This window comes from Scyliorhinus torazame, chromosome 4 (genome assembly GCF_047496885.1).
Source record: "Scyliorhinus torazame isolate Kashiwa2021f chromosome 4, sScyTor2.1, whole genome shotgun sequence".
NCBI lineage: Eukaryota > Metazoa > Chordata > Chondrichthyes > Carcharhiniformes > Scyliorhinidae > Scyliorhinus > Scyliorhinus torazame.
In genome coordinates, this window is record NC_092710.1 from 298,743,807 (window position 1) to 298,771,480 (window position 27,674).

The 27,674-nt window shown below is 48.9% G+C and overlaps 1 protein-coding gene across 3 annotated transcripts in view; it reads right to left on the reverse strand.

Moving 5' to 3' along the window:
* Window positions 1-27,674, reverse strand: part of ak9 (adenylate kinase 9) — a 544,334-nt gene that overhangs the window by 207,946 nt on the left and 308,714 nt on the right. For all 3 annotated transcript variants that reach the window (XM_072499993.1, XM_072499992.1, XM_072499994.1), the window contains exon 24: window positions 25,008-25,277. In XM_072499993.1, coding sequence (XP_072356094.1) covers window positions 25,008-25,277 — 270 coding nt within the window. The remainder of the gene's footprint in view (window positions 1-25,007; window positions 25,278-27,674) is intronic.

The following is a 27,674-nucleotide window of genomic DNA, read 5'->3' on the forward strand; positions in this document are numbered from 1 at the left end:
AATCCACCACTCTTCAGTAGAAAAGGAAGCCCAAGCCATAGTGGAAGCTGTGCAACATTGGAGGCATTACCTGGCCGGCAGGAGATTCACTCTCCTCACGGACCAACGGTTGGTAGCCTTCATGTTCGATAATGCACAGCGGGGCAAAATCAAAAGCGACAAGATCTTAAGGTGGAGGATCGAGCTCTCCACCTTCAACTATGAGATTTTGTATCGTCCCGGAAAGCTGAACGAGCCGTCCGATGCCCTATCAACGCACAAATTAACCACCTCCAAACCCTCCACGAGGACCTCTGCCACCCGGGGGTCACTCGGTTTTACCACTTCATCAAGTCCCGCAATCTCCCATACTCTTTAGAGGAGGTCCGTACAGTCACAAGGGACTGCCACATCTGCGCGGAATGCAAGCCGCATTTTTTCAGGCCAGATGGAGGGCACCTGATTAAGGCTTCCCGCCCCTTTGAACGCCTCAGTCTAGATTTCAAAGGGCCCCTCCCCTCCACCGACCGCAACGCATATTTTCTTAATGTGGTGGACGAATACTCCCGCTTCCCTTTTGCCATTCCCTGTTCTGACATGACCGCGGCCACAGTCATTAAAGCCCTGAACAGCATCTTCACACTGTTCGGTTACCCCGCTTACGTCCACAGCGACAGGGGGTCCTCTTTCATGAGTGACGAGCTGCGCCAGTTCCTGCTCAGCAAGGGCATAGCCTCAAGCAGGACGACCAGCTACAACCACCGGGGGAACGGGCAAGTAGAGAGGGAGAACGGCACGGTCTGGAAGGCTGTCCTACTGGCCCTACGGTCCAGGGACCTCCCAGTTTCACGGTGGCAGGAGGTCCTCCCGGACGCTCTCCACTCCATCCGGTCGTTATTATGTACGAGCACTAATCAAACGCCTCATGAGCGTCTCCTTGTTTTCCCTAGGAGGTCCTCCTCGGGAACGTCACTGCCGACCTGGCTGGCGGCCCCAGGACCCATCCTGCTCCGAAAGCATGTGTGGGCACATAAGGCGGACCCGTTGGTCGAAAGGGTTCACCTCCTCCACGCGAACCCCCAGTACGCCTACGTGGAGTACCCCGACGGCCGACAGGACACGGTCTCCCTGCGGGATCTGGCGCCCGCCGGCAACACGCACACCCCCCCGACACCATCAACCCAACCGCCCCCCTTCCTGCCACCACCGCACCCCGCGACCGCCCCCTTCCCAGGAGGATCGGTTCCCCTCCCCTCAGCACCGACCAAGAATAAAGCCCAAGCTGAAACCGTAAGGCTCCTGGAGGCGACAACACCGGTACAAGCACCACCACCACCGGGGCCGAGGCGATCGACATGGACGACCAGACCACCCGACCGACTCGTGGCGTCGATCTAAAACTAAATATGGACTTTTCACAAGAACATTTTGCTTTTCTTCCCATACCCTCTGTAAATATTTGCATCAGGACAAAATTGTACAATACTGTATTGCCTTGTGAATGTTTTTTTTCCTCCCAGGACCAGCCCTGTAAACCCTTACCACCATACGAAGCATCACCCCGCCGGGTTCATTTTTGACAAGGGGTGAATGTGGTAGTATGTATTGGGGGTCATGTGGGACTGGAAGCCCTAATGTCATTGGCTGACAGATCCCGGGTCCTGGTTGGCCGTTGACCTCTAGCTCCGCCCTGAAGGCGGAGTATAAGAAGCCGGAGTCTTCCCCCGCAGGCCAGTTTACTATCGAGCTGCGGGGGAACAGACACGCTTAATAAAGCCTCATCGACTTCACTCTATTTGTCTCACGGAGTCTTGGTGCGCTACACAACATATATTACTTTAACCCGGTAATATAACATGCTACCAGGAGTAGCAATATAATATAACAGAGCCAAGGACACTACCCTGAGGAACTCCTGCAGTGATATCCTGGAGTTGAGATTATTGACCTCCAACCACCATAACCATCTTATTTTGTGCTGGGTATGACTCCAACCAGCAGACCGTTTCCCCCCTGATTCCCATTGATTCCAGTTTAGCGAGGGCTCCTTGATGCCATACTTGGTCAAATGCTGCCTTGATGTCAAGGGCAGTCACTCTCACCTCATCTCTGGCTTTCAGCTCTTTTGTCCATGTTTGAACCAAGGCTGTAATGAGGTCAGGGGCTGAGTGACCCTGGTGGAACCCAAACTGAGCGTCTTTGAACAGGTTATTGCTGAGTAAGTGCCACTTGATAGCACCGTTGATAATGGAGAGTAGACAGATAAGGTGGTAATTGGCTGGGTTAGATTTCTCCTGTTCCTTGTGTACAGGACACACCTGGGCAGCTTTCTACATTGCCGGGTAGATGCCAGTGTTTTAGCTGTACTGGAGCAGCTTGGCTAGGGGTGCGACAATCCTTGGCACCTCAATCCTTGGCACCTCAATCCTTGGCTGACAAAGTTGACGGATGAATCAGAGGCTGCCGGGCCTGCAATACGTCGGGATGCCACCACTTGAAGATTTTTTTCAAAGTCCCAGACTATATTGCAGAAAAAGCTGCCATTTCTGGTGACGGCTTCAATGCAGCTTTTTCCATCCAGCTGATTTCAGGGAAAATCTCGCCCTCTATTTCTGGTATGTGATTTGTCTTCTAAAGTGAAGGTATACAGAAAATTCATGTTCAATGTCTCTGTCATTTCTTCATTCCCCATGATGATTTCTTCTATCTCTGTCTGTGAGTGAGTACTGATTACTTCAGCTACTCTTCCATTATATATATTTGTAAAAGCTCTTACAATTTTTATATTTCTGGCTTGTGTACTTGCATATTCTATTTTTCACTCTTTATTAAATTTTTGGTGACTTTTGCTGGATTCTAAAATATATCTAATCCTTGGGTTCATTACTATTCTTTGTCAAAATTAAACCTCGTCTTTTAATCTTAACCTTCTTTCTAAGCTGTCAATAGATCTTTCCAAGTTTTTGTTTTTCAAAGGAATGGATTTTTGTTGAACATTTAGAATTATTTCTTTAAATGTCTTCCACTGTTATATTTATTGGCATATTATTTAGTCTATTAACCCAAACTGTAGCCAGATCTCCCCTTATATCTGTGTTTAAGTCTAGGATTTTCATTTGAGACTGGAAAATGTCATTCTCAGACTTGATATGGAATTATGATCACTTTTACCCAGTGGATCTTTTCCTATAAGAATACCAAGTAACCCTTCCCGATTGCAGAATATGAGATCTAAAATTTTTAGCTTTTTCCCTAGCTGATTTGATAACCAATTGTTCCAGGAAACTGTCACAAACGCATTCTATAAGCTCATCTTCAAGGCAACCTTTGCCAATTGGTCCAGTCCATGTGAAGATTAAAGCCCTCCACAATTAATATATTTCCTTTGTTACAAGTACCAATTATTTATTGCTTAATGCTCTGTCCAAAGGTATAACTAGTGTTAGAGGGCCTGTATATTGGGCCCTTGCTATTCAGAATCTTCATCCATTCTAATTCTACTTCATGGTCTTCTGAGCCAAGATCTTGGGTGCGATTTAATGGCCTCATTGCACCTGACTTGGTGTCGGATCAAGGGCGTTAAATCTTGCGAGAAGCCTCTGGCGAGATTTGCGAAACTCGAAACGACTCACCAGATGTAACAGAGTTTTGTGAGATGTCATGATCTGGAATGCACCTTCACTGGGCAGGATCCACATTCGGCTCATTTAAATATGCATTTGCGGGATTCTCCTGGTGTCCAGGGTCTAACAGCTATGCCTGGGAGTCCTCACCAGGGCGCCGTTTAGTACTGGAATCTGGGGATATTTCCCAGGCCATTAGAGACCCCCTGGGTGGTCAGGGACATGGCAGTGCCTCACCCTGGCACTCCTCTGGCACCCATGTATCTTGGTACTGCCAGCCTGGCACTGCCAGGGTAACAGGATGGCACTACCAAACTGGTAGGGATACTGCCAGGGTGCCAGTGCCAGGGTGCCCAGGTTGACACTGCCAGGTACTAGATCTGGGGGGAGCATTGCCAAGTGGAGGAGGTAAAAGGGTTTCCCCAGGAACCTTGCTTTGGTTTGGGGGGTCGAAAATGGGAGTGGGTGGGAAGATAAGGCAGCCAGACAAAATAGTGTCCCGATCTGCGAGGAGCCTTTCCTGCAGGCGAGCTTCAGCTCTCTAGGAGGAAATGATTCTAAGTGTGGCTTCGGTGGAGAGAAACTTCCCAAGCCCAAAAGAAACGGTAAAGTACCATTAAATAATGGGATGTTTCTGGGCACTGCAGCTGCTGAGAAACACCCTATTAAACACCGGCAAAACCGGTCATAGATCTTTTCCCACACTGGGCGGGATCAGTTTTTGACAAATCTGCATTTTACAGCGAGGCAATAAGCCTTACTCTAATGTGCAGAATCCCGAGGTACCCGAGGCTTTGGGATTCAATCCCTTCGCCTTGGGATCTCGGGCGAGCACAGTTTGGTACTGGTCCCCACAAACAGGGACCAGACAGAATGGTACTTGTGGGTGTGTCCAAGAGGATCGGAAGCCCCCAGCTGCATGCCCTTTGGGCAGCATCGTGCACCGGCACTGCTGGTGCCAAGTGGGTGTGCTGGCAGTGCCACCTAGGGACCTTGGCAGTGCCAGCAGGGTGCCATCCTGTCTGTCAAGGTGGCACTGCCACCTGACAGGGGCACTGCCATGGCATTTTTTGTGCACGCGTGAATGGGTTGGGGTTGCCCATCGTAGGTGTTGAGGGGTGTGGGGGTGGGAGGCTGGGTGCGGGGAGGACCCTCCCCTCCCATGTTGCGTTCATGGGGGGAGGTCAGGTTTGTTTTGTGGGCCTCGGCAGTGGGACTTCACTTAAAAATGGCATCGCAATCTCTCACTACAATGGGGAGTTCCGGCGACCGGAGCTCCACATTGTAAAAAAGGGGGCTATGTGTGGCCATTGGCTGCACGTTCCCTATTTAGGCCCCTTAGTGTTGAATAGCCATGTGTTTTTCAGCACTGCGCATGCCAGGAAACATGCAGTTAAACACGCTTGCTACTGGACTTTGTTCCCTTTTGAGAAGATCGTGCCCATTATCTCACTATTGTACTTACGTCATAATTTACTATGAGGGCTACTTCTCCACCGTTTCCATTCTTTCTGACTTTTTGAAATGTTGTGCACCCAAAAAAATTATTCCCCAACCTTTGTCACCTTGAAGTCATTTCTTGAGCTATCTTCTACAAATGTTTTTGTTAAATTTATCCAATTAAGGGACAATTTAGCATGGCCAATCCACCTACGCTGAGCATCTTTGGGTTGCAGAGGTGAGACCGACGCAGACACGGGGAGAATGTGCAAACTCCACACGGACAGTGACCCAGGGCCGGGTGGGTCCACAGTGCCGTGAGGCAGCAGGGCTAACCACTGTTCCTGTGCTGCCCTATCTTATACAAATGTGTAAACAATCTCAGCTTTGACAAAGGGTCACCTGGACTCGAAACGTTAGCTCTTTTCTCTCCCTACAGATGCTGCCAGACTTGCTGAGATTTTCCAGCATTTTCTCTTTGGTTATACAAATGTGTTGTGCTTTCAGATAAAGAGGGCCTGATTCTCCATTTTCCAACACCGATATCGTATTCGTCGATCGGGTGGGGAATCCATTCTGACGCCTAAATCGGTTTGACACCAGTTTTTGAGTCTCCTCCCCCTCCAAAATGGCATCGTCATGTTGTGCGTCGCACGCCGTTGGAAAGGCGTTGGTGCGTCTTCAGAATGCTCTGCCCCCGATGGGGCGAGTTCTCGATGACGTGGAACACTTATGCTACTTTTTTCGTCGACCCCGCGTGGAGGCTGCAGATTGTGTCCAGCGCCGCCAGTCGGTGGGTTTGGGGGTGGGTGGGGGGGGGGGGGGGGGGGGAGCCGTGTCACTGGCTGGAGGGGCTTCGGCGGGGGCTGGTCGGACTGGTGGATGGGTGGCCAGTGTTAGCCTCCACCTTCCGCATGCGCGGCCATGGACCCGTCCATCCTCTAGCCGTTTTTAGCGTGGGAGCTTTACCCGGTGCGGCTGCTAGCCCCTTCAACGGTCCCGGGATCGGTGCAGCTGTTGCACCGTTTTTTCTGGCGTAAAATGCCACTGCTCCCACGCCGGCGTCAGCACTTAGTCTGGAAATCGGAGAATCCAGCCCAGTCTTGAATTTTATTTTGCTACTTCCAGCATTTTCATGCACCTTATTTGCTGATGCACTATTACTGTTAAACTTTCTGTTTCTATATTTCTCACTCTGCTTTGCTTACCCAAATTGCTGCTCATACTGCAATTTTCTCTACATTGCACAGACCGATCCCAGATTGGGTGACTGTTTTGTCGAACACCTCCATTCAATTCACAAGCATGATCCTGAGCTTTGGGTGGTCTACAGCGCTCTCATGCTGATATCTCTGTCCTCAACCTACTGCTGTGTTCCAATGCAGCTCAATGTAAGCTCAAAGAACAGCACGTAATCTCGCAATGAAGAGCTTTACAGCCTCGACATTTTGTTCAACAAATTCAGACTGTAACCTCTGTTCCACCATTTTGTCTCCTTTTTTTGCATGTGTGGTCTTAATCTACTTTTTCTCATCTTGCTTTCAAATCACAGCATTATTCTTTCATTCACACCTCCTCAGGACCCAGTTTTCGTTTCTTTACTTGTCTCATTACCATGCCTCTTAACTCTGCCTCACCAACTTTCTGTCATTTCATGGGTCTAATTTCCTCAGAAATCGGTAAGGCCGATAGTAAACAGGAAAAGTGGCATTGTCGACAGCAATGGCGGATACTCCACTGTGCAACCCCACACTTTGAGTAAAAAATTTACAGGGGTCGATCCCACATCATAATGCTGGCCTCTGATTTGTCTGACCCACCGGCAACTTAGTTCCTCGAAGATTGAAGCTCTATTTTTAAAGGCCGCCCCAGCACAAATGATTTTACCCCGGAACAGAGTCCGGAGCAGTGCCCAGGCATGATCCTTTCTCTTGAGCGGTGCACTCACCTGAGCTCGCCTAGAAGGTGTGTTCGACAGGTGCACGCCTTCGGAGACCATTCGGGTAATATACCATTCTGCGCTCATGACAATGCGAAGATCTGAATGGATTTTATAAGGGGCGGGGTGGGTAACACTGTTGCTCATTTTAGCCTATGTTTAATTGCTCTTGTTCTATCACCTTTGCTCTTGAGTCGCCAGGTATCTTTCTGATACCGCCACGTGGTTCAAGTCCGAGTAATGATCAACAATCCAACACACCGCTTAGTAAGAGTTAAATCAGCACACATTTATTATATACAGTAATCAATACTTATACATTAATTCTACTTCTAAGCTACTTCCTACAACTAACAGGCCAATACTTAACTTTGGGAATGGCCCACCAGGTCAGGGAAACAAATGGCCTTTCGTATGAGTTCTGAGCCTGCGGGATTTGAAGCTGGTACAGGTCGATAGCTAGGAGCACCTATCTCGTAGCGAGCGTTGAAGTAAGACTTACGATTTGAGCGGTTGTTGCAGAAGGTCAGCAGAAGGGTCTCGAAGGGTGCGGAAGGGTGAAGAAGGGTGGCAGCAGGGTCAATTTGAACTTGGACTCTATTCTGAAAGTCCCCAGGGGCTTCCCGCCTTTCAGGGTGGACCCTGTACCTGGTTTCAAGTGATTGGACTTCGTCCCAATCACTTGGTTCGATATTCTCCAATGCTGGAGTGATTCCTTGATCGATGGGAGGTTTTGGGGTGGTCATTCATCTCTCTTTGTGTAGGCTCCTGTTGGCGCCGGAAAGTCTGGGTTGGCTTTGTGTGTCTAATTTATTGCACATTGTTCCCGGGGATTGCTAATTAGTATTCAGATGGCCGGTGTTTTGTTATGTTGATGGCTGCAGGTATTGATCTTGTCTGGCCTCCCCAGAGGCGAATACACAGTTTTACCTGCAGCTGCTTGTTTTAGTCCTGTTGGCTGATTTTCCCATCAGCCTTTTCCGTTCGCCATTTTAAATCAGGGTTAGCCATTCTAAATCGGGAGTTAGCCATTTTAACTGGCTACTACACATTCAAATGATATTCCTGATGTTGAACATTGGGCAACACGCTCCGTCACTGACTGGGGGGGGGGGGGGGGGGAACAATTTGGACACGTGTTTACATTGGCGTAAAACATGATTTTGGGGTTCTTGCGAGATTTTCCAATCCTGACGTCGAACCCGCCTAACGTGACCAGGAGCAGAAAATCCCAGCCCATGTCTCCCATCTTCCACCCTATCATCCCATTTTACTTTTTTACTATCTCCGCCAGTTCACTTAGTTATAAGCTATTATTACATCTTTAAATTTTCTCAGTTCTGATGAAGGGTCTTGACCTAAAATTTGAACTCAGTTTCAGTGACCATAGATGCTGCCTGACATGGTATTTCCAGTATTTTCTGTTTTAATTTTATATTTCCAGCATCTGCAGATTTTTGCTTTTGGAAAATATAAACAGCTCCCCTTAATATCCACCACATTATCATTGCTGAATCCCTCATCACCATTAAAGTCCTGGGATTTACCATTAACAAAAAACTTAACTGGACTAGCTGTCTATATACTCTGGCTACAAGAGCAGGTCAAATGCTGGGAACTCTATGGCAAGTAACTCCTGAAACCTGCCCACCATCTACAAGGCACAAGTCAGGAGTGTGATGATATATACTCTGCTTGCCTGGATGAGTCCTGAAAGACGAGCTTGTTAGGTGAATAGGACATTCTGAATTCTCCCTCAATGTACCCGAACATGCGCTGTAGTGTGGCAACAAGGGGTTTTTCACAGTAACTTCATTGCAGTGTTAATATAAGCCTACTTGTGACAATAATAATAATTATTATTATTAGCTTCTCAAGGACAATTAGTGATGAGCAGAAAATGCAGACCTTGTCAGCGACACTCATCCCATGGAAGAAGCAGAATAATACAATGAGGCAATCTGGGTAGAGCTCAGAAACAGGAAGGGGGCAATCACAACGTTGGGGGTTTATTACAGGCCCCCAAACTGCCAGCGAGACTTAGAGGAGCAGATAGGTAGAAATATTTTGGATAGGTGCAAAAGTAACTGGACTCAGTACGCAGCCACCACACGAGGTCCATGAACGGTGTGATCACACGCGAGCGGCGCCGTCAGGAATTCGACCCATCAGGGTGGAGCATTGGGGGAGGGCTTCAGGTGATGTCCTGAGGGTGCGGAGCATCACAAAAAGACGCCAACCCCCATTCCGGCGTAAACGGTGATCCTCCGGCTGAGCGCCAAACGCGATTTCGGCGTCGGCAATCGGAGAATCCAGCCCCTGGTTTGGGAAATGAGCTGGACACATGGTTCAGATTTTAGTAGGGGAACATTTTGGGAGTAGTGACCACAATTCTGTAAGTTGAAGGGTATTGTTGGATGGGGATGAGAGTAACCTTCACGTTCAGGTGCGAAACTGGGGAAAGCCAAATTACGATAACTTTAGGAATTGAAGAATTTGGATTGGGTACGACTGTTGGAGGGTAATCAACATGTGGGAGTCTTTCAAGCGACAGTTGATTAGGATTCAGGAAAGTCACATTCCCAAAAGAACGAAGGATAAGACTGGTAGGTTTAGGGAGACTTGGATAACGAGGGATATTGTGAACCTCGTCAAAAAGAAAGGAGGCTTTTGTATGGTCTAGCAGGGTGGGGATAGTCGAAACCCTTGAGGAGTATAAAGAAAGTAGGAAGGTACTTAAGTGGGAATTAAGATGGCTAGGAGGGGTCATGAAAAGTCTTTGGCAAGTAGGATTAGGATGAAGGCTTTTTACACTTATGTGAGAAATAAAAGAATGACCAAGGTGAAGTTAGGGCCAGTCAAGAACAGTAGTGGGAACGTGTGCATGGAGTCTGAAGATATAGGAGAGGCCCTAAACATAGAACATACAGTGCAGAAGGAGGCCATTCGGCCCATCGAGTCTGCACCAACCCACTTAAGCCCTCACTTCCACCCAATCCCCGTAATCCAATAACCCCTCCTAACCTTTTTAGTCACTAAGGGTAATTTATCATGGCAAATCTACCTAACCTGCACGTCTTTCGGGATTTGTGGAAGGAAACCGGAGCACCCGGAGGAAACCCACGCAGACACGGGGAGAGTGTGCAGACTCCGCACAGACAGTGACCCAGCGGGGACTCGAACCTGGGACCCTAGCGCTGTGAAGCCACAGTGCTATCCACTTGTGCTACCATGCTGTTCAAAATGAATTTTTTCTTCAGTGTTCACAAAGGAGAGGGGCCACGTTGTTGAGGAAGATAGTGCGATTCAGGCTGGTAGGCTGGAGGAGGTAGATACTCAGAAGGAAGCTGTGTTAGAAATTTTGAGAAGTCCGAGGATAAGTCCCCTGGGCCTGATGGGGTATATCCTAAGATTCTTTGGGAGGCGAGGGATGAGATTGTAGAGCCTTTGGCTTTGATCTTTATGTCCTCACTGTCTACAGAAATAGTGCCAGAAGGCTGGAGAGGGGCGAATGTTGTCCCCTTGTTCAAGAAAGGGAATAGGTATAACCCTGGGAATTATAAGCCGATTAGTTTCACTTCGGTCATCGGTAAATTATTGGAAAGGGTCTTGAGGAATAGGATTTATGATCATTTGGAAAGATACAGCTTAATCCAGGATTGTCAGCACGGATTTGTGAGGGGTAAGTCTTGCCTCATAAGTCTGATTGTATTCTTTGAGGAAGTAACTAAGTACATTGATGAAGGTACAGCAGTTGATGTCGTATACATGGATTTTAGTAAGGAGTTTGAAAAGGTCCCCCATGGTTGGCTCATGCAGAAAGTAAGGAGGCAGGGCATAGAGGGAAATTTGACCGATTGGATCAGTAACTGGCTATCACATAGAAGACAGAGAGTGGTGGTAGATGGTAAATTTTCATTCTGGAGCCCAGCAGTGTACCACAGGGATCAGTGTTGGGTCCTCTGCTATTTGTAATTTTTATCAATGACTTGGATGATGGAGTTGAAGGTTGGGTTAGTAAATGTGCTGATGACACCAAGATTGGTGGAGTAGTGGATAATGTGGAGGGCAGTTGTAGGTTGCAAAGACACATTGATAGGATGCAGAAAGGTGGGCTGAGAAGTGGCAGATGGAGTTTAACCCTGATAAGTGTGAGGTGATTAATTTTGGTAGGACAAATTTGAATACGGTTTACATGATTAACGGCAGGGTTCTGAAGAATGTGGTGGAGCAGAGAGATCTCGGCGTTTATGTCCATAGACCTCTGAAAGTTGCCACCCAAGTGGATAGAGCCGTGAAGAAAGCCTATAGTGTGTTAGCATTTATTAACAGGGGGATTGAGTTTAAGAGCCGTGAGGTTATGCTGCAACTTTACAAGACCTTGGTTCGACCACATTTGGAGTATTGTGTGCAGTTCTTGTCACCTCATTATAGGAAGGATGTGGAAGCATTGGAAAGGGTGCAAAGGAGATTTACCAGGATGCTGCCTGGATTGGTGGGTGGGTCTTATGAGGAAAGGTTGAGGGGGCTCGGGCTTTTCTCATTAGAGCGAAGGAGTATGAGAGGTGACTTAATTGAGCTGCATAAGATGATGAGAGGGATAGATAGAGTGGACGTTCAGCGACTTTTTCCTGGGTGGATGTAGCTGTTACAAGGGGGCATAACTATAAGGTTCATGGTGGAAGATATAGGAGGGATGTCAGAGGTAGGTTCTTTATTCAAGAGAGTGGTTGGGGCGTGGAACGCACTCCCAGCTATGGTAGTGGAGTCGGACACTTTAGGAACTTTCAAGCGGTTATTGGGTAGGCATATGGAGTGCACTAGAATGATTGGGAGTAGATTGATTTGATCTTAGTTTCAGACTAGTTCGGCACAACATTGTGGGCCGAAGGGCCTGTACTGTGCTGTACAGTTTTATGTTCTAAGTACGGTGAATCCCAAAACTTTTTGTTCAGATGTAAAAAGCAAGAGGGTGGCCAGGAAAAGGATTGGACCACTGAAGGACAGTGGGGGGAATCTATGTGCTGAGTCAGAGGAAATGGGCGAGGTACTAAATTAGTGTTCATCCAAGACTTTGTGGAAGATGATTCTTGGGTAGGGTGTGTGGACAGTGTGGGTCATGTTGATATTAAAAAGGAGATATTGGGTGTTTTAAAAGACATTAAGGGGGACTTCCGGGTGCGGCGATGACCAGCTAAGTCGCACGTTTCGGCAGCTCCCGGTGGAAAGGACTTTTGGGCTCTTAATAGGAGCCCCAACGGCAATTTTAACGGCTAAAAACACTGTGCGGTAAACCAGAAGGGAATCCCCCCTGGACACGGATGGAAAAAGGAGAGGAAAGTGGCCGGATTGCGGTGGATCCTCCAGAGCAGCGGCCAGGAAGGCAGGCACAAAGCAAGATGGCGTCGGAAGGAGGCAGTTTAATATGGGGCCCTGACCAACAAGAGTTCCTGCGGCGTTGCGTGGAAGAACTTATAAAGGAGATGAAGAAGGAGCTGTTGGCCCCGATATTACAGGCGATTGAAGGGCTAAAGGAGGAGCAAAAGACCCAGGAGCAGGAGCTTCGGGTCGTGAAGGCAAAGGCTGCTGAGAATGAGGACGACATACAGGGCCTGGTGGTGAAGACAGAGATGCACAAGGCACAACACAAAAGGTGTGTGGAAAGGCTGGAGGTGCTGTAGAATAATGCGAGGAGGAAGAATTTAAGGATTCTTGGTCTTCCCAAAGGTGCAGAAGGGGCGGACGTCGGGGCATATGTGAGCACGATGCTGCACTCGTTAATGGGATCGGAGGCCCCGACGGGCCCGTTGGAGGTGGAGGGAGCCTATCGAGTTATGGCGCGAAGACCGAGGGCTGGAGAAATTCCTCGAGCCACAGTGGTGAGATTTCTCCGATATAAGGACAGAGAGATGGTCCTCAGATGGGCAAAGAAAACTCGGAGCAGTAGGTGGGAGAACGCGGTGATCCGCGTATATCAAGATTGGAGTGCGGAGGTGGCGAGAAGGAGGGCAAGCTTTAATCGGGCCAAGGCGGTGCTGCACAAAAGGAAGGTTAAATTTGGAATGCTGCAGCCGGCAAGACTGTGGGTCACACATCAAGGGAAACACCACTACTTTGAAACGGCAGAAGAGGCGTGGCCATTTATTGTCGGGGAGAAACTGGAATAAGCGGGCTAGAAAAAGAACGTTTGGGACAAAGTGGTGGGGTGAATATGTGGGGTGAAGAGGGGGAAAAGGGGGAAGAGATGATTTCCCAAGTTGTTAATCCTGCGACCCTGTAACTTTTCTCTCTTCCCCATGTCGTGGGGGAAGGAGGATGAGGAGCTGGGGGCGCCGGCCATTGGGGGCGGGGCCAAATGGGAAGCGCGGGCTTTGTTCCCGCACCATGGTAATCATGGCGGGAAAAGGGAAGCAGGAAGGAGGGGGCCTCGCACAGTGGGAGCCGAGGTCACGGGGGGAAGCCGAGGTCGGCCAGAGTTTGTTGACTTCTGGGAGCAACATGGGGGGTGCAATTACGCTAGTGAGGGATCTAGCGGGGGGGGGGGGTTAACTGGGTAGCTGCTGCTGTGGAGAAGGGGGAGCTGGTATTGGGTGGGATGGTCGGGGCGGGAGGGCGCCGTTGGGGGGAGATATGGCTACGTGGGAACCGGGTGAGGAGCTGGATTGAAAAAGGAGATGGCTAGTCGACAAGGGGTGGGGGGTAAAGAGCCCCCCAACCCGGCTGATCACGTGGAATGTGAGAGGGCTGAACGGGCCGATAAAGAGGGCATGGGGACTCGCACACCTAAAGAAACTTAAGGCAGATGTGGTTATGCTGCAGGAGACGCATCTGAAACTGATAGACCAGGTCAGACTACGCAAAGGATGGGTGGGGCAGGTGTTTCATTCGGGGCTAGACGCAAAAAACAGGGGGGTGGCTATACTAGTGGGGAAGCGGGTAATGTTTGAGGCAAAGACCATAGTGGCGGATAGTGGGGGCAGATACGTGATGGTGAGTGGCAAATTGCAAGGGGAGGCGGTGGTCTTAGTGAACGTATATGCCCCGAACTGGGATGATGCCAACTTTATGAGGCGTATGTTAGGACGTATCCCGGACCTAGAGGTGGGGAAGTTGGTAATGGGTGGAGATTTTAATACGGTGCTGGACCCAGGGCTGGACAGATCGAGGTCCAGGACCGGAAGGAGGCCGGCTGCAGCTAGGGTGCTTAAGGACTTTATGGAGCAGATGGGAGGAGTAGACCCGTGAAGATTTAGTAGACCTAGGAGTAAGGAGTTTTCGTTTTTCTCCTATGTCCACAAAGTTTATTCACGGATAGACTTTTTTGTTTTGGGAAGGGTACAGATCCCGAAGGTGACGGGGACGGAGTACACGGCTATAGCTATTTCGGATCACGCTCCACATTGGGTGGACCTGGAGATAGGGGAGGAAAAAGAACAGCATCCACCCTGGAGAATGGACATGGGATTATTGGCAGATGTGGGTGTGTGTTTAAGGGTGAGGGGGTGTATTGAAAGGTACTTGGAACTCAATGATAATGGGGAGGTTCAGGTGGGAGTGGTCTGGGAGGCGCTGAAGGCAGTGGTTAGAGGGGAGCTGATATCTATTAGGGCACATAAAGGAAAGCAGGAGGGTAGGGAAAGGGAGCGGTTGTTGAAAGAACTTCTGAGGGTGGACAGACAATATGCGGAGGCACCGGAGGAGGGACTGTACAGGGAAAGGCAAAGGCTACATGTAGAATTTGACTTGCTGACTACGGGTAATGCAGAGGCACAATGGAGGAAGGCACAGGGTGTACAGTACGAATATGGGGAGAAGGCGAGCAGGTTGCTGGCCCACCAACTGAGGAAAAGGGGAGCAGTGAGGGAGATAAGGGGGGGTGAGAGATGAGGAGGGAGAGATGGTGCGGGGAGAGGAGAGAGTGAATGGAGTGTTCAAGGCATTTTATGAAAGATTATATGAAGCTGAGCCCCCGGATGGGAAGGAGAGAATGATGTGCTTTCTGGATCAGCTGGAATTTCCTAAGGTGGAGGAGCAGGAGAGGGTGGGACTGGGAGCACAGATTGAGACGGAGGAAGTAGTGAAAGGGATTGGGAGCATGCAGGTGGGGAAGGCCCCGGGACCAGACGGATTCCCAGTTGAATTCTATAGGAAATATATGGACTTGCTGGCCCTGCTACTGATGAGAACCTTTAATGAGGCGAGGGAAAGGGGACAGCTGCCCCCGACTATGTCAGAGGCAACAATATCGCTCCTCCTAAAGAAGGAAAAAGATCCGCTGCAATGCGGGTCCTATAGGCCCATTTCCCTCCTGAATGTGGACGCTAAGATTCTGGCCAAGGTAATGGCAACGAGGATAGAGGATTGTGTCCCGGGGGTGGTTCATGAGGACCAAACTGGGTTTGTGAAGGAGAGACAACTGAATACAAATTTACGGAGGCTGCTAGGGGTAATGATGATGCCCCCACCAGAGGGGGAAGCGGAGATAGTGGTGGCGATGGATGCCGAGAAAGCATTTGATAGAGTGGAGTGGGATTATTTGTGGGAGGTGCTGAGGAGATTTGGCTTTGGAGATTGGTATATCAGATGGGTACAGTGCTGTATAGGGCCCCGATGGCGAGCGTGGTCACGAATGGACGGGGGTCTGATTATTTTCGACTCCATAGAGGGACGAGGCAGAGATGTCCTCTGTCCCCGTTATTGTTTGCACTGGCAATTGAGCCCCTGCCCATAGCATTGAGGGGTTCCAGGAAGTGGAGGGGAGTACTCAGGGGAGGAGAAGTACACCGGGTATCTCTGTATGCGGATGATTTGTTGCTATGTGTGGCGGACCCGGCGGAGGGGATGCCAGAGATAATGCGGATACTTGGGGAGTTTGGGGATTTTTCAGGGTATAAATTGAACATGGGGAAAAGTGAGTTGTTTGTGGTGCATCCAGGGGAGCAGAGCAGAGAAATAGAGGATTTACCGTTGAGGAAGGTAACAAGGGACTTCCGGTACTTGGGGATCCAGATAGCCAAGAATTGGGGTACATTACATAGGCTTAATTTAACGCGGTTGGTGGAACAGATGGAGGAGGACTTTAAGAGATGGGACATGGTGTCCCTGTCACTGGCAGGTAGGGTGCAGGCGGTTAAAATGGTGGTCCTCCCGAGATTCCTTTTTGTGTTTCAGTGCCTCCCGGTGGTGGTCACAAAGGCTTTTTTCAAAAGAACCGAGAAGAGTATTATGAGTTTTGTGTGGGCCGGGAAGACCCCGAGAGTGAGGAGGGGATTTTTGCAGCATAGTAGGGACAGGCTGGCACTACCGAGCCTAAGTGAGTACTACTGGGCCGCCAATATTTCAATGGTGTGTAAGTGGATGGGAGAAGGGGAGGGAGCGGCGTGGAAGAGATTGGAGAGGGCGTCCTGCAGGGGGACTAGCCTACAAGCTATGGTGACGGCGCCGTTGCCATTCTCACCGAAGAAATACACCACAAGCCCGGTGGTGGTGGCTACATTGAAAATTTGGGGGCAGTGGAGACGGCATAGGGGAAAGACGGGAGCCTCGGTGCGGTCCCCGATAAGAAATAACCATAGGTTTGTTCCGGGGAGAATGGATGGGGGATTTGGAGCATGGCAAACAGCAGGGGTAGCAGAATTGAGAGATCTGTTCGTAGATGGGACGTTTGCGAGTCTGGGAGCGTTGACGGAAAAATATGGGTTGCCCCAAGGGAATGCATTTCGGTATATGCAACTGAGGGCTTTTGCGAGGCAACAGGTGAGGGAATTCCCACAGCTCCCGACGCAGGAGGTGCAGGACAGAGTGATCTCAGAGACATGGGTGGGGGATGGTAAGGTGTCGGACATATATAGGGAAATGAGGGACGAGGGGGAGATCATGGTAGATGAGCTGAAAGGGAAATGGGAAGAAGAGCTGGGGGAGGAGATTGAGGAGGGGCTGTGGGCTGATGCCCTACGTAGGGTAAACTCATCGTCCTCGTGTGCCAGGCTAAGCCTGATACAATTTATGGTGTTACACAGGGCACATATGACTGGAGCACGGTTCAGTACATTTTTTGGGGTAGAGGATAGGTGTGCGAGATGCTCAAGAAGCCCAGCGAATCACACCCACATGTTCTGGCCATGCCCGGCACTACAGGGGTTTTGGGTGGGGGTGGCAAAGGTGCTTTCGAAGGTGGTGGGGGTCCAGGTCGAACCAAGCTGGGGGTTGGCTATATTTGGGGTTGCAGAAGAGCCGGGAGTGCAGGAGGCGAGAGAGGCTGATGTTTTGGCCTTTGCATCCCTAGTAGCCCGGCGCAGGATATTGTTAATGTGGAAGGAAGCCAAACCCCCGGGTGTGGAGACCTGGATAAACGACATGGCAGGGTTTATAAAGTTAGAACGGACTAAGTTCGTACTAAGGGGTTCGGCTCAAGGGTTCACCAGGTGGTGGCAACCGTTCGTCGACTACCTCACAGAATGGAAAAGAAGAAGACAACAGCAGCAACCAAGGGGGGGGGAAAGAGATGGGGGGGGGAGGAATCGGACGGACTCTCAGGGATGTTATTGTATATGTATAGGCATTTGTTTTAGGTAATGTATATTGGACTGTTGGATTGTATCTTTGGAGAGAATCTATTTTTGACAAGGCAGTTGCCATTTAGTTTTGCTTTTGTTTCTGTTCATATATTATTTATTTATTTGTTTAAAACTGGCCACTGTTATTTATATTGCTTTATTGTTGTTTAAAAGAAACACTACGTACTGTTATGTTTGGCCAAAAAATCTTGAATAAAATATATTTTAAAAAAAATAAAAGACATTAAGGTAGACACGTCTTCTGGGCCGGATGGGATTTACCCCAGAATACTGAGGGAAGCAAGGGAGGAAATTGCTGGGTCCTTAACTTATATCTTTCTTTCCTCATTGGCTACAGGCGAGATCCCAGAGGACTGGAGACTAGCTAATGTGGTACCGCTGTTTAAGAAAGGTAGCAGAGACTGTGGTGTTGGGTGCTCTGGTGCACAGATGAGCCAACACAGTTGTATGTGGTACAACTCTATTTTATTATAACTCTTATAATACAGTTCGTTCTGGATACTCTGCACGTGCTGTCTCCCTGAGTGTGTTTGGCAATAGATGTGTCCTGGTTCTCCTCTGCAGCTAATACTGACCACCGGGGGTCGTGTCTGTGCTTTTATGTCTTTCTGTCATTGGTTGTGGTGTTGTGTGTTCTGATTTGTCTGTTGGTGTGTCTATCATGATGTGTGTGTTTGAATATCATGACATCCCCCCTTTTTACAAAGATAAGTGCCTACGTGGTTATAAATATAATTGTGTTGTGAGTGCATCTAAGAGTGTGTGTGTGTGTTGTGTACAGCGTGTGTTTATGACATAACTATTTACATGGGGCGATGTCGGGTGCGTCACACTAACAAGGTTGTACCATAACAAAACTTGGATGCGAGTGAAAAAAAAAAACTTGAACATTGGTCCGGTCAGACGATATCTGGAACAATAAACAACAACAGGTTATAATACAGAAGTGTTTGACTTTTTGAACGTATGAACAGCGTTATAAGTCCAGTCTAATGGGTGACCGCCTCAAGAATGGGCTGGTCCTCAAGCCGGTTCAGCTGTGGAGATTTGGGGTCACACTGGTTCACCTTGGACTGTTGGAGGTGATGCTGTTGCCGAAGTCTCTACTTTACCATTTGTTGTACTTCGTGCAGTGCTTGGTTTTTTCATTCGTGCAAATATAACATTCAACATCTTTGTTAGTGGTGCCCTGGCTGTGGTTTGGTTCTGGTGGCGATGGAAGGGGCATGTTCCGAGGCATCTCCACGAAGTCATCCTTGGGAACCAGTGGAGGATCCGGCGTGTGCGTACGGTGCAGTTGCGAGCGTGGAAGGCGGCACAAAGCCCGCTGATTGCGCCTACGCACCAATCCATCCGCCCTGCATGCCAGGAACAAGGTGGAGTCTGTTTTCTTTTTATGTTTGTGGTGGACGGCATCTTGTAGCCGATGGGTCGTTGCCATCGAAGTAGCACCATCACTAATATCATGCAAGGTGATGACTGTGCCAGATGTGGAAGTTGGCCGAGACCGTGTACGCTGGTTCCGGCCACCTGCTGTGCCGGAAGGGCGACTCCGCAGAGAAACGTCGAAGCATGTCGCCTTGGAGAGAGAATTGTTGCTCGCATCAACGTCTGGCGATGGCGCGAATTGGTGTGTCCATCTTGGACCGCCGGTGCTGGTTGCCACTGCCGACCCAGTGGGACTGCCACGCGATCCATTCCCTGTCGCCGTGGCATCTGCCGTCACCCTGAGCGTGCCATCACCGAGGCCGCGACACCGCCCGTCCGGAGCAAGGTCTGGCGTGCGCAAATCAGAGTCGGCGCTTGGCTGCTCCCCATCTGGAGTCCGGTCTGCCTTCCGTCGATGCCCCCCGTCCGGAGTCCCAACAGGTTCACTGGAGGCAGCCGAGATTCCCTGAAGCTGCACTTCTGGAGTCGGAACATGCAGGAATGCACCAACCAGTGGAGAGGCTCGAGCCATCGAGGGTGGAAGCGGTGCGCCGCCACCGCAGTCGTCAGTGGTCCCACCGTGATCGTCGAGTGCCTCGGTACGCACTAGGCGAGGTCTGTCACCTTGCACCTTTTGCATGGGAAGTGGGATGCTGTCGTCACTCGTCTCACATCCCGTGGATAGATCGTCATTAGCAGCTTGCTGTTCACTAGGGTTGGGTAAATTGTCAGAGTTTTCATCTGGTGGTGCACACCATGTCGGTGGACTGTCATTGTCTTGCCATTGTCCTTCATTTGGGCTTTTCTTCTTTGGAACTTTAAATCTTCCCCCAGACATTGCAGAACCTTGTTTATTACCCCCAAATTCTCCCATATGTATGGTCTCGAATATAGGATCCACTGTTTCTATCGACATTGTACCATTTTCCAAAGAACATTCCGTTTCACTTTTCTTCTCAGGTACCTCATATGTAACTTTGTTTAATGTACATGCCTTCATGGTCTCTGGGTCTGATTTTGCTGGGACTGGCATGGTCACAGTCTCTCTTTTACTGTTCTCAATTGCCCACATTATACTCCCCATACATAACTGCTTAATCACTGGGGTTAGTGTGGTACAATGGATAATCGGGTCGACCTTATCTGCATCTTCACCATTAGTGGAAAGCACACTTGGTTCACTTGAAACTGCTGTGGGTTTTAAACTCGTTATCTGGCTACTCGATGTCGGTGTCCTCAGGATTCTTGCTCCAATGTTCTGCTCAATAATCAGTGGAGTGTGTATAGGTTCAATGCAATTAATGTTCCCCTCAAGGTTTGAAGAGTCATTACTGACTAACTGCTGGTCTCCGAAGTTGGGATTTTGCGGCATTGTGTTGAAGGGAGCCATTTGTCCCTGCTGTAGATATGATTCAGGTTGTGTTATTTCCATTACCTGAGGATCAATGTCTTGTCCATTTTTTCGATCCGTACTAAAACACTGGCAATTCTCAGTCTGCTCCTTGCAAGTTAAACATTCAATTAATTTCGTTAGCAAATCCTCAGCATCCTTCTGTGGCCGTGCAGCATTATTAATCTCTGTTCGGCTACAATGATCCTGAAGGTCAGCGCATAAACCTTTTTTCTTCGGGCTTGGACGAGGCGATTCCTTTGGCTTGTCTTCAGTTGGGCTTGAACAGTCTTCAGCGCTGTGCCCTTCATTGTAGCATGAGAGACCGTCATGGTCATGCTGCTGTGTAGTGGAGCATGGTAGGCTGTTATAGCCTTCTTGCTGTTCACGTGAGCATGGCAGACTTGCATCGTCTGCCGCTGGTTGGTCAGGAGAGGTTGCTAGACCCTCATGGTCTTGTTCCTGCAAGGACTGCGCTCTGGAGTCTTGCGTTCCTTCCATCGTGGAGTCCGTCCACGAGCTCTCTGTGGAGGCTTGTGACACTGGAGTCACTTCTTGTTCGTGCAAGGACTGCGCTCTGGAGTCTTGCGTTGCTTCTATCGTGGAGGCTGTCCACGAGCTCTCTGTGGAGGCTTGTGACACTGGAGTCACTTCTTGTTCGTGCAAGGACTGCGCTCTGGAGTCTTGCGTTGCTTCTATCGTGGAGGCTGTCCACGAGCTCTCTGTGGAGGCTTGTGACACTGGAGTCACTTCTTGTCCGTGCAAGGACTGTGCTCTGGAGTCTTGCATTTCTGCAATTGTGGAGTCTGTCCACGAGCTTGCTGTGGAAGCTTGTGACACTGGAGTCACTTCTGGTTCATGCGAGGACTGCACTCTGGAGTCTTGCATGTCTTCTTTCATAGAGTCGGGAACGTTGAGCGGGACGTGGACCACGCTCTGTGTGGCAGCAGGGCACTCTCCGTGTGCTTGCACCGCTCCCTGTCTGTTAATGTCAGGCTGCAGCATCATCCGGTACTGATAAGTTGGAACGTCATATCTGCTGGATTGAAGATCCTCAAATCCGAAAAATGAATCTGCATCTGCGTCGGATTCAATGTGGGGGCCGCCAATGTGCAACACGAAAGGTTCGTCCGAGTCATAGTCATATAGGACCACGGAGCTATCATTGGGCTCGCGAGGTCCGGAAACACTGTAAAAATCGTCATCGAAGTATTCAAGGTCGGAATCATCGGCTTGTGCGTAGGTAACTGCTTGTCGGAGGGTTCTTCGGAGGTCAAATTCATCTCCTGGGTCAATTTGCGGCACTGTGCTGTCATTCCAGGTGAGGGAAGGTTGTTTTACAGCTTTAACAGATTTTTGTTTTTTTGATTTGGGACGTTTCCCTTTTAAATTGGATTTGGGACATTTCCCTTTTAAATTGGTGCAGTCTGGGGCCTCTGACATCCTGACGCTCGGTATGTAGCACGTAGGAAGCGACTGCGCATGCTCAGATCGCTGTTCCTTTACCGATGGCCGTTGTCTTGACTGCGCATGCGCAAACGAAACTTCCGGTTCTGCGCACTTCTCGCGCAACTGTGCTAGCGTTATACCTTTAGCAAGATGGCCGCCGACCTCGACCCAGCCTTCTCTCAGGCCCGGGATTTCGGGCTCCGGGATCCCAGCCACGAGGTGAGTACTGCAGCTTTTCTTACCTTTAAGTGCCCATTGGATTGCGTATTCTTCACAGTACTTGGAGAATTTGCCCAGGACTGCCTGGTAATCGTACCTTTGCTGCCTCCTGAAGAACCTGAACCTTCTGAATATTTCTCTTGCCCTTGCACCGGCGACGGTGAGGAGAAATTCAATTTTTTCCCTATCATCCAGGTCTTTGAGTTCAGCTGCCACCAGGAACAATTCGAAATTTTGCCGGAATCGCCGCCAGTTTTCGTGGAGGTCGCCGTGGCACTGGAGCGCCTGCGGAACCGGGAGCTCGTACATCATGCCTGGGCACTGCTGGTTGTCTGTGTACACTGAGGTATGCCGGCAGGTATCGATCCACTCCTGTACCATGTGGTGTTGGGTGCTCTGGTGCACAGATGAGCCAACACAGTTGTATGTGGTACAACTCTATTTTATTATAACTCTTATAATACAGTTCGTTCTGGATACTCTGCACGTGCTGTCTCCCTGAGTGTGTTTGGCAATAGATGTGTCCTGGTTCTCCTCTGCAGCTAATACTGACCACCGGGGGTCGTGTCTGTGCTTTTATGTCTTTCTGTCATTGGTTGTGGTGTTGTGTGTTCTGATTTGTCTGTTGGTGTGTCTATCATGATGTGTGTGTTTGAATATCATGACAGAGACAATCCAGGAAACTAGTAGGTAAATTATTAGAAAGAATTCTCAGTGACAGGATTTATATCCATTTGGAAACAAATGGATTAATTAGCGATAGATTTTGTGAAGAGGTGGTCGTGCCTCACTAACTTGATCGAGATTTTCAGGGGGTGACAAAGATGATTGATGAGAGGAGGGAGGTGGATGTTATTTACATGGACTTCGGTAAAGGTGCCTCATATCAGACTGGTACAAAAGGTGAAGTCACATGGGATCAGTAGTGAGGTGGTAAGATGGATACAGAACTGGCTCGGTCACAGAAGGCAAAGGGTAGCAGTAGAAGGGTGTATTTCTGAATGGAAGGTTGTGATTAGTGGTGTTCCACAGGGATCTGTGCTGGGGCCTGTTGTTCGTAGTATACATAAACGATTTGGAAGAAAATGGAGCTGGTCTGATTAGTAAGTTCGTGAATGACAACAAGGTTAGTGGACTGGCAGATAGTGTTGAGAATTGTCAGAGGATGTAGCAGGGCATAGATAGGTTGGAGACTTGGGCAGAGAAATGGCAAATGGAGTTTAATCCAGACAAATGTGAGGTAATGCATTTTGGTAAGTCTAACATAGAGGGGAAATATACACTAAATGGCAAAACTCTTCGGAACATAGAAAGTCAGTGAGATCTGGGCATGCAGGTCCACAAGGTAACACAGGTGGACAAGGTAGTCAAGAAAGCATATGGAATGTTTGCCTTCATTGGACGGGGCATCGAATATAAAAACTGGCAAGTCATACTACAGTTGTATATACCTTGGTAAGGCCGCACTTGGAATATTGCGTACAATTGCATACAATTGCGTACAAATGCGTGCAGGTTAGGTGGATTGGCCATGATAAATTGCCCTCAGTGTCCAAAATTGCGCTTAGTGTTGGGTGGGGTTACTGGGTTATGGGGATAGGGTGGAGGTGTTGACCTTGGTTAGGTAGGGTGCTCTTTCCAAGAGCCGGTGCAGACTCGATGGGCCGAATGGCCTCCTTCTGCACTGTAAATTCTATGATCTATGTATTCTGGTCACTACACTACCAGAAGGATGTGGAGGCTTTGCAGAGGGTGCAGAGGAAGTTTACCAGGAAGTTGCCTGGTCTGGAGACTGTTAGCTATGCGGAGAGGCTGAATAGACACGGACTGTATTCATTAGAATGATGGATGTTGAGGGGTGACCTGATAGAGGTCGACAAGATTATGAGAGGCATGGATAGAGTGGATGGGCAGGCACTCTTTCCCAGGGTGGAAGGGTCAGTCACCAGGGGGCATAGGTTTAAGGTCCGTGGGGCCAAGTTTAGAGGAGATGTGTGAGGCAGGTTTTTTTTGCAGAGTGTGGTGAGTGCCTGGAATGCGTTGCCAGGGGAAGTTGTGGAAGCAGACACATGAGCGGCGTTTAAAGGCATCTCGACAAATACATGGATTGAGAGGGATACGGCACAAGGAAGTGTTGAGGGTTTTGGCCAAGGCTGATAGAATGACAGGTGCAGCCTTGGAGGGCCGAAGGGCCTGTTGCTGTGCTGCATTGGTCTTTCATAGTTTTCATAGAATTTACAGTGCAGAAGGAGGCCATTCGGCCCATCGAGTCTGCACCGACTCTTGGAAAGAGCACCCCACCCACGGTCGACACCTCCACCCTATCCCCATAACCCAGTAACCCCACCCAACACTAAGGGCAATTTTGGACACTAAGGGCAATTTATCATGCCCAATCCACCTAACCTGCACACCTTTGGACTGTGGGAGGAAACCGGAGCACCCGGAGGAAACCCACGCACACACGGGGAGGATGTGCAGACTCCGCACAGACAGTGACCCAAGCCGGAATCGAACCTGGGACCCTGGAGCTGTGAAGCAATTGTGCTATCCACAATGCTACCGTGCTGCCTTTGTTCTATTGTTCTTTGTAATAGCCTGCTCATAGGCTATTAATGGACAGTTTCACAGCTGGGCATGATACTGCTCCCATCCCATGCCCATACATACAGATTATTTTAGAAATCATTAGCAAGAAACCACAAGTGGAAATTGTAATTGATATTTTCTCTTTGGTCAAGCAGGACTCGGCCAACTGTTGTGCTCCAACTAAGGTTTGCTAACTCAATGCAGGCTAGAAAATAATTTTATATTCTTGGCTGAACAATTTAGTGATACAATGAGTGGTTCCTCTGTGTCCTAGGCTTTCAGAGAACTGTAGAATACATTTTTAAATAGATGGTTGGGAAAATGATAATTAGCATTTTTATGTTTGTTTCTGTTAAATAATATTTGAGTTATACCTCTTGCTTTTCTTCAGTTGCAACCTCAATATCCTCAGGTTGTTCACCCCTTTCAAGAGCCACAATGGTCGCCATTTCAGCTAGCTCTTCTTCTGTTGGTTCATCATCATATTCAGGCCCAATCTTTTTCTTAAATTTAGGAAAGAGGTACTCCTGAAGAAGTTCAGTGAACTGAATATGAAAGATACCCAACTTGTTTGCCAGCCACCTGCTGTGCATTGTTTTACCAGATCCTTTAGGTCCAAATATGAATAATCTCAGTGGAGGTGACTGAAAATAAAAGACATATATTCATGGGTGATTCTTTTCAGATTTAAAACTTTGTGACTTCCATCAAGATAAATTAAAGTATTAAGCAGAACAATAGCACACAAATCACAAAACCCAGTCATGTACACCTGTCATGTGCAACAACTTAATTCATCATCATTATTTTGAATGATCAATTTGAAAGATTTACTGCTGAGGAATGGAAAGCTTTTGGCACCCATTGTTGGCACAATAATCACAGAATCACAGTGCAGAAAAGTCTGCACTGACATGTGAAAAACACCAGGGGTGGGATTCTCTAATAATGGGGCGATGTCCCCACGCCGGCTTGAAAACCGGCGCCAACGACTCCGGCGTCAACGGCCTCTGAAAGTGAGGAATTCACCCCTTCCTATGGGGCTAGGTTGGTGCTGGAGTGGTACCCGCAGCTCCAGCCGGCGTGGAATAGCTTGCGTGGGTTTGTAGCCAGCGTGATTCCGCGCATGCCGCGGAACGACCGACATATTTCCTCACATGCGCGGGGATTCCCTTCTCCGCGCCTGCCCCCGGGCAAAATGGCGGAACCCTATAGGGGCCCAGCGCGGAGTAAAGTAGGCCCTCACGGAACCAGTCCGCCCGCCGATCGGTAGACCCCGATCGCTGGCCAGGCCGCCGTTAGGTCACCCCCCCCCCGGGGTCGGATCCCCCCCCCCCCCCGCCCCCAAAGGACGGCTCCCGCACACTCACCTTCCAGGTCCCGCTGTGTGGGAGCTGAGTAATCGGCGGGACTCGGCCCAACTCATCGGCCACTCGGTCCATCGGGGACCGGAGAATCGCCGGGGGGGAGGGGGCCTCTGTCAATGGCCCCCGACCAGCATGGTGGCGATCCCGTGGGTGCCCGAAAAACTGCGCCGGAGAATGGGGAAGCCAGCTTCGGGTCGGCGGGGTGCGATTCTCCCCCGGGGATTCTCCAACCTGGCGCCATATTGGAGAATCTAGGCCCTGACTTATTTACCTTTTTAAAAAAAATCTATTTATTCTCCTCATTTTCCACAGTTCCATCAAATAAACAAAAGAAGACAAACAAACACCAATATATAACAATCCCCCAAGCAGCATCCCCTTCAATATACAAACCCAAACATCAACCGTACATTCCAATTAAAAAAAAAGAAAATTAACAATCACCACGTAAACAATGTATTCAAAACCAACAGTAACCCCAATCCCCCTTCCACCCCCATGTTTGATGGAAACCAATCCTTGAAAGTGCATGTTTAACAGTCCCCATGAATTGTAAAACCCCTCTTTCATTCCACTCAGCTCAAAAGTCAACGTCTCGAGAGTCAGAAATTCCAGTAGATCCCCCGCCAAACTGAGGCACATGACAGAGAAGCTGATCTCCACCCCAACAGGTCCCGCCCCGGCAGTCAGCAAGGCAAAGGCTAAGATATCTCCCCCGCACCTGCCTGCAGCCCTGGTCGGTCTGACACCCCGAGAATGGCTTCTAGGGGCTCTGGTTCCAAGCTCACATGCACTATCCCCGATATGACCTTGAAGGCCACCCTCAAATACGTCTCCAGCTTCGGGCAGGACCAAAACATATGTACATGGTTTGCGGGGCTCACAGCGCTCCCTCCACTCCCTCATCTTCGCCCTCATGACCTTCAGCTGTATCAGCCCCAGCCTTGTGCACAAATAAACAAGGTGATCAGCTTATCCACTTCCTTAAAAAACACTGCTATGGGCCAGGGTTCAAAAAACTCCAAAGTATATTATTGAATTTGCCTAGGATGAGCACAAGAGCCTGCCTCTCAGGTGTTATTCAATGGTATTCTTAGGCGATTTTAATAAAAAATACAAGCTTTATTGTAAAAATGTAATTAACATTTGTATAAATACACACAGCAAGAAGTTTTATCAATAACAAACATAAATACCCCACACAGCTATAGTAATCTATGTACAATCCTTAATGAATTTCCCCTTAACTGCTCCAATTCAATAACAAAATCCAAGTAAAACTAGAAACCCCTTTTCAAAGGCATGGCCCAGCACACTGCATTCTCACTGGTATAAGACTGTTGTTATTGATACTCTATTCCCCTTTTCAAACAGCAGATTTTAATTCCTTCCAGAAAGCAATTATCTATTTTAAGTTACCAAGCAGTCTGGAAACAACTTTTTAAATGAAGATAGAGAATGACGCTTCTTTCAACCTGTGTAGTTCAAACCAGTCCAAAACTCAAAGCAAAAGTAAAAACTCACAGCGCCACAGCCCAGCTCCTCCCACACAATGACATCATTGAAGCCAAGTGATAAGACAAAACCTTTCTTAAAGGGACATTCACATGACAACACCTTCGGCAAAAAGACCCGACAGGCACTGGAATAAAAACAAAACTCACGGCAGCACAT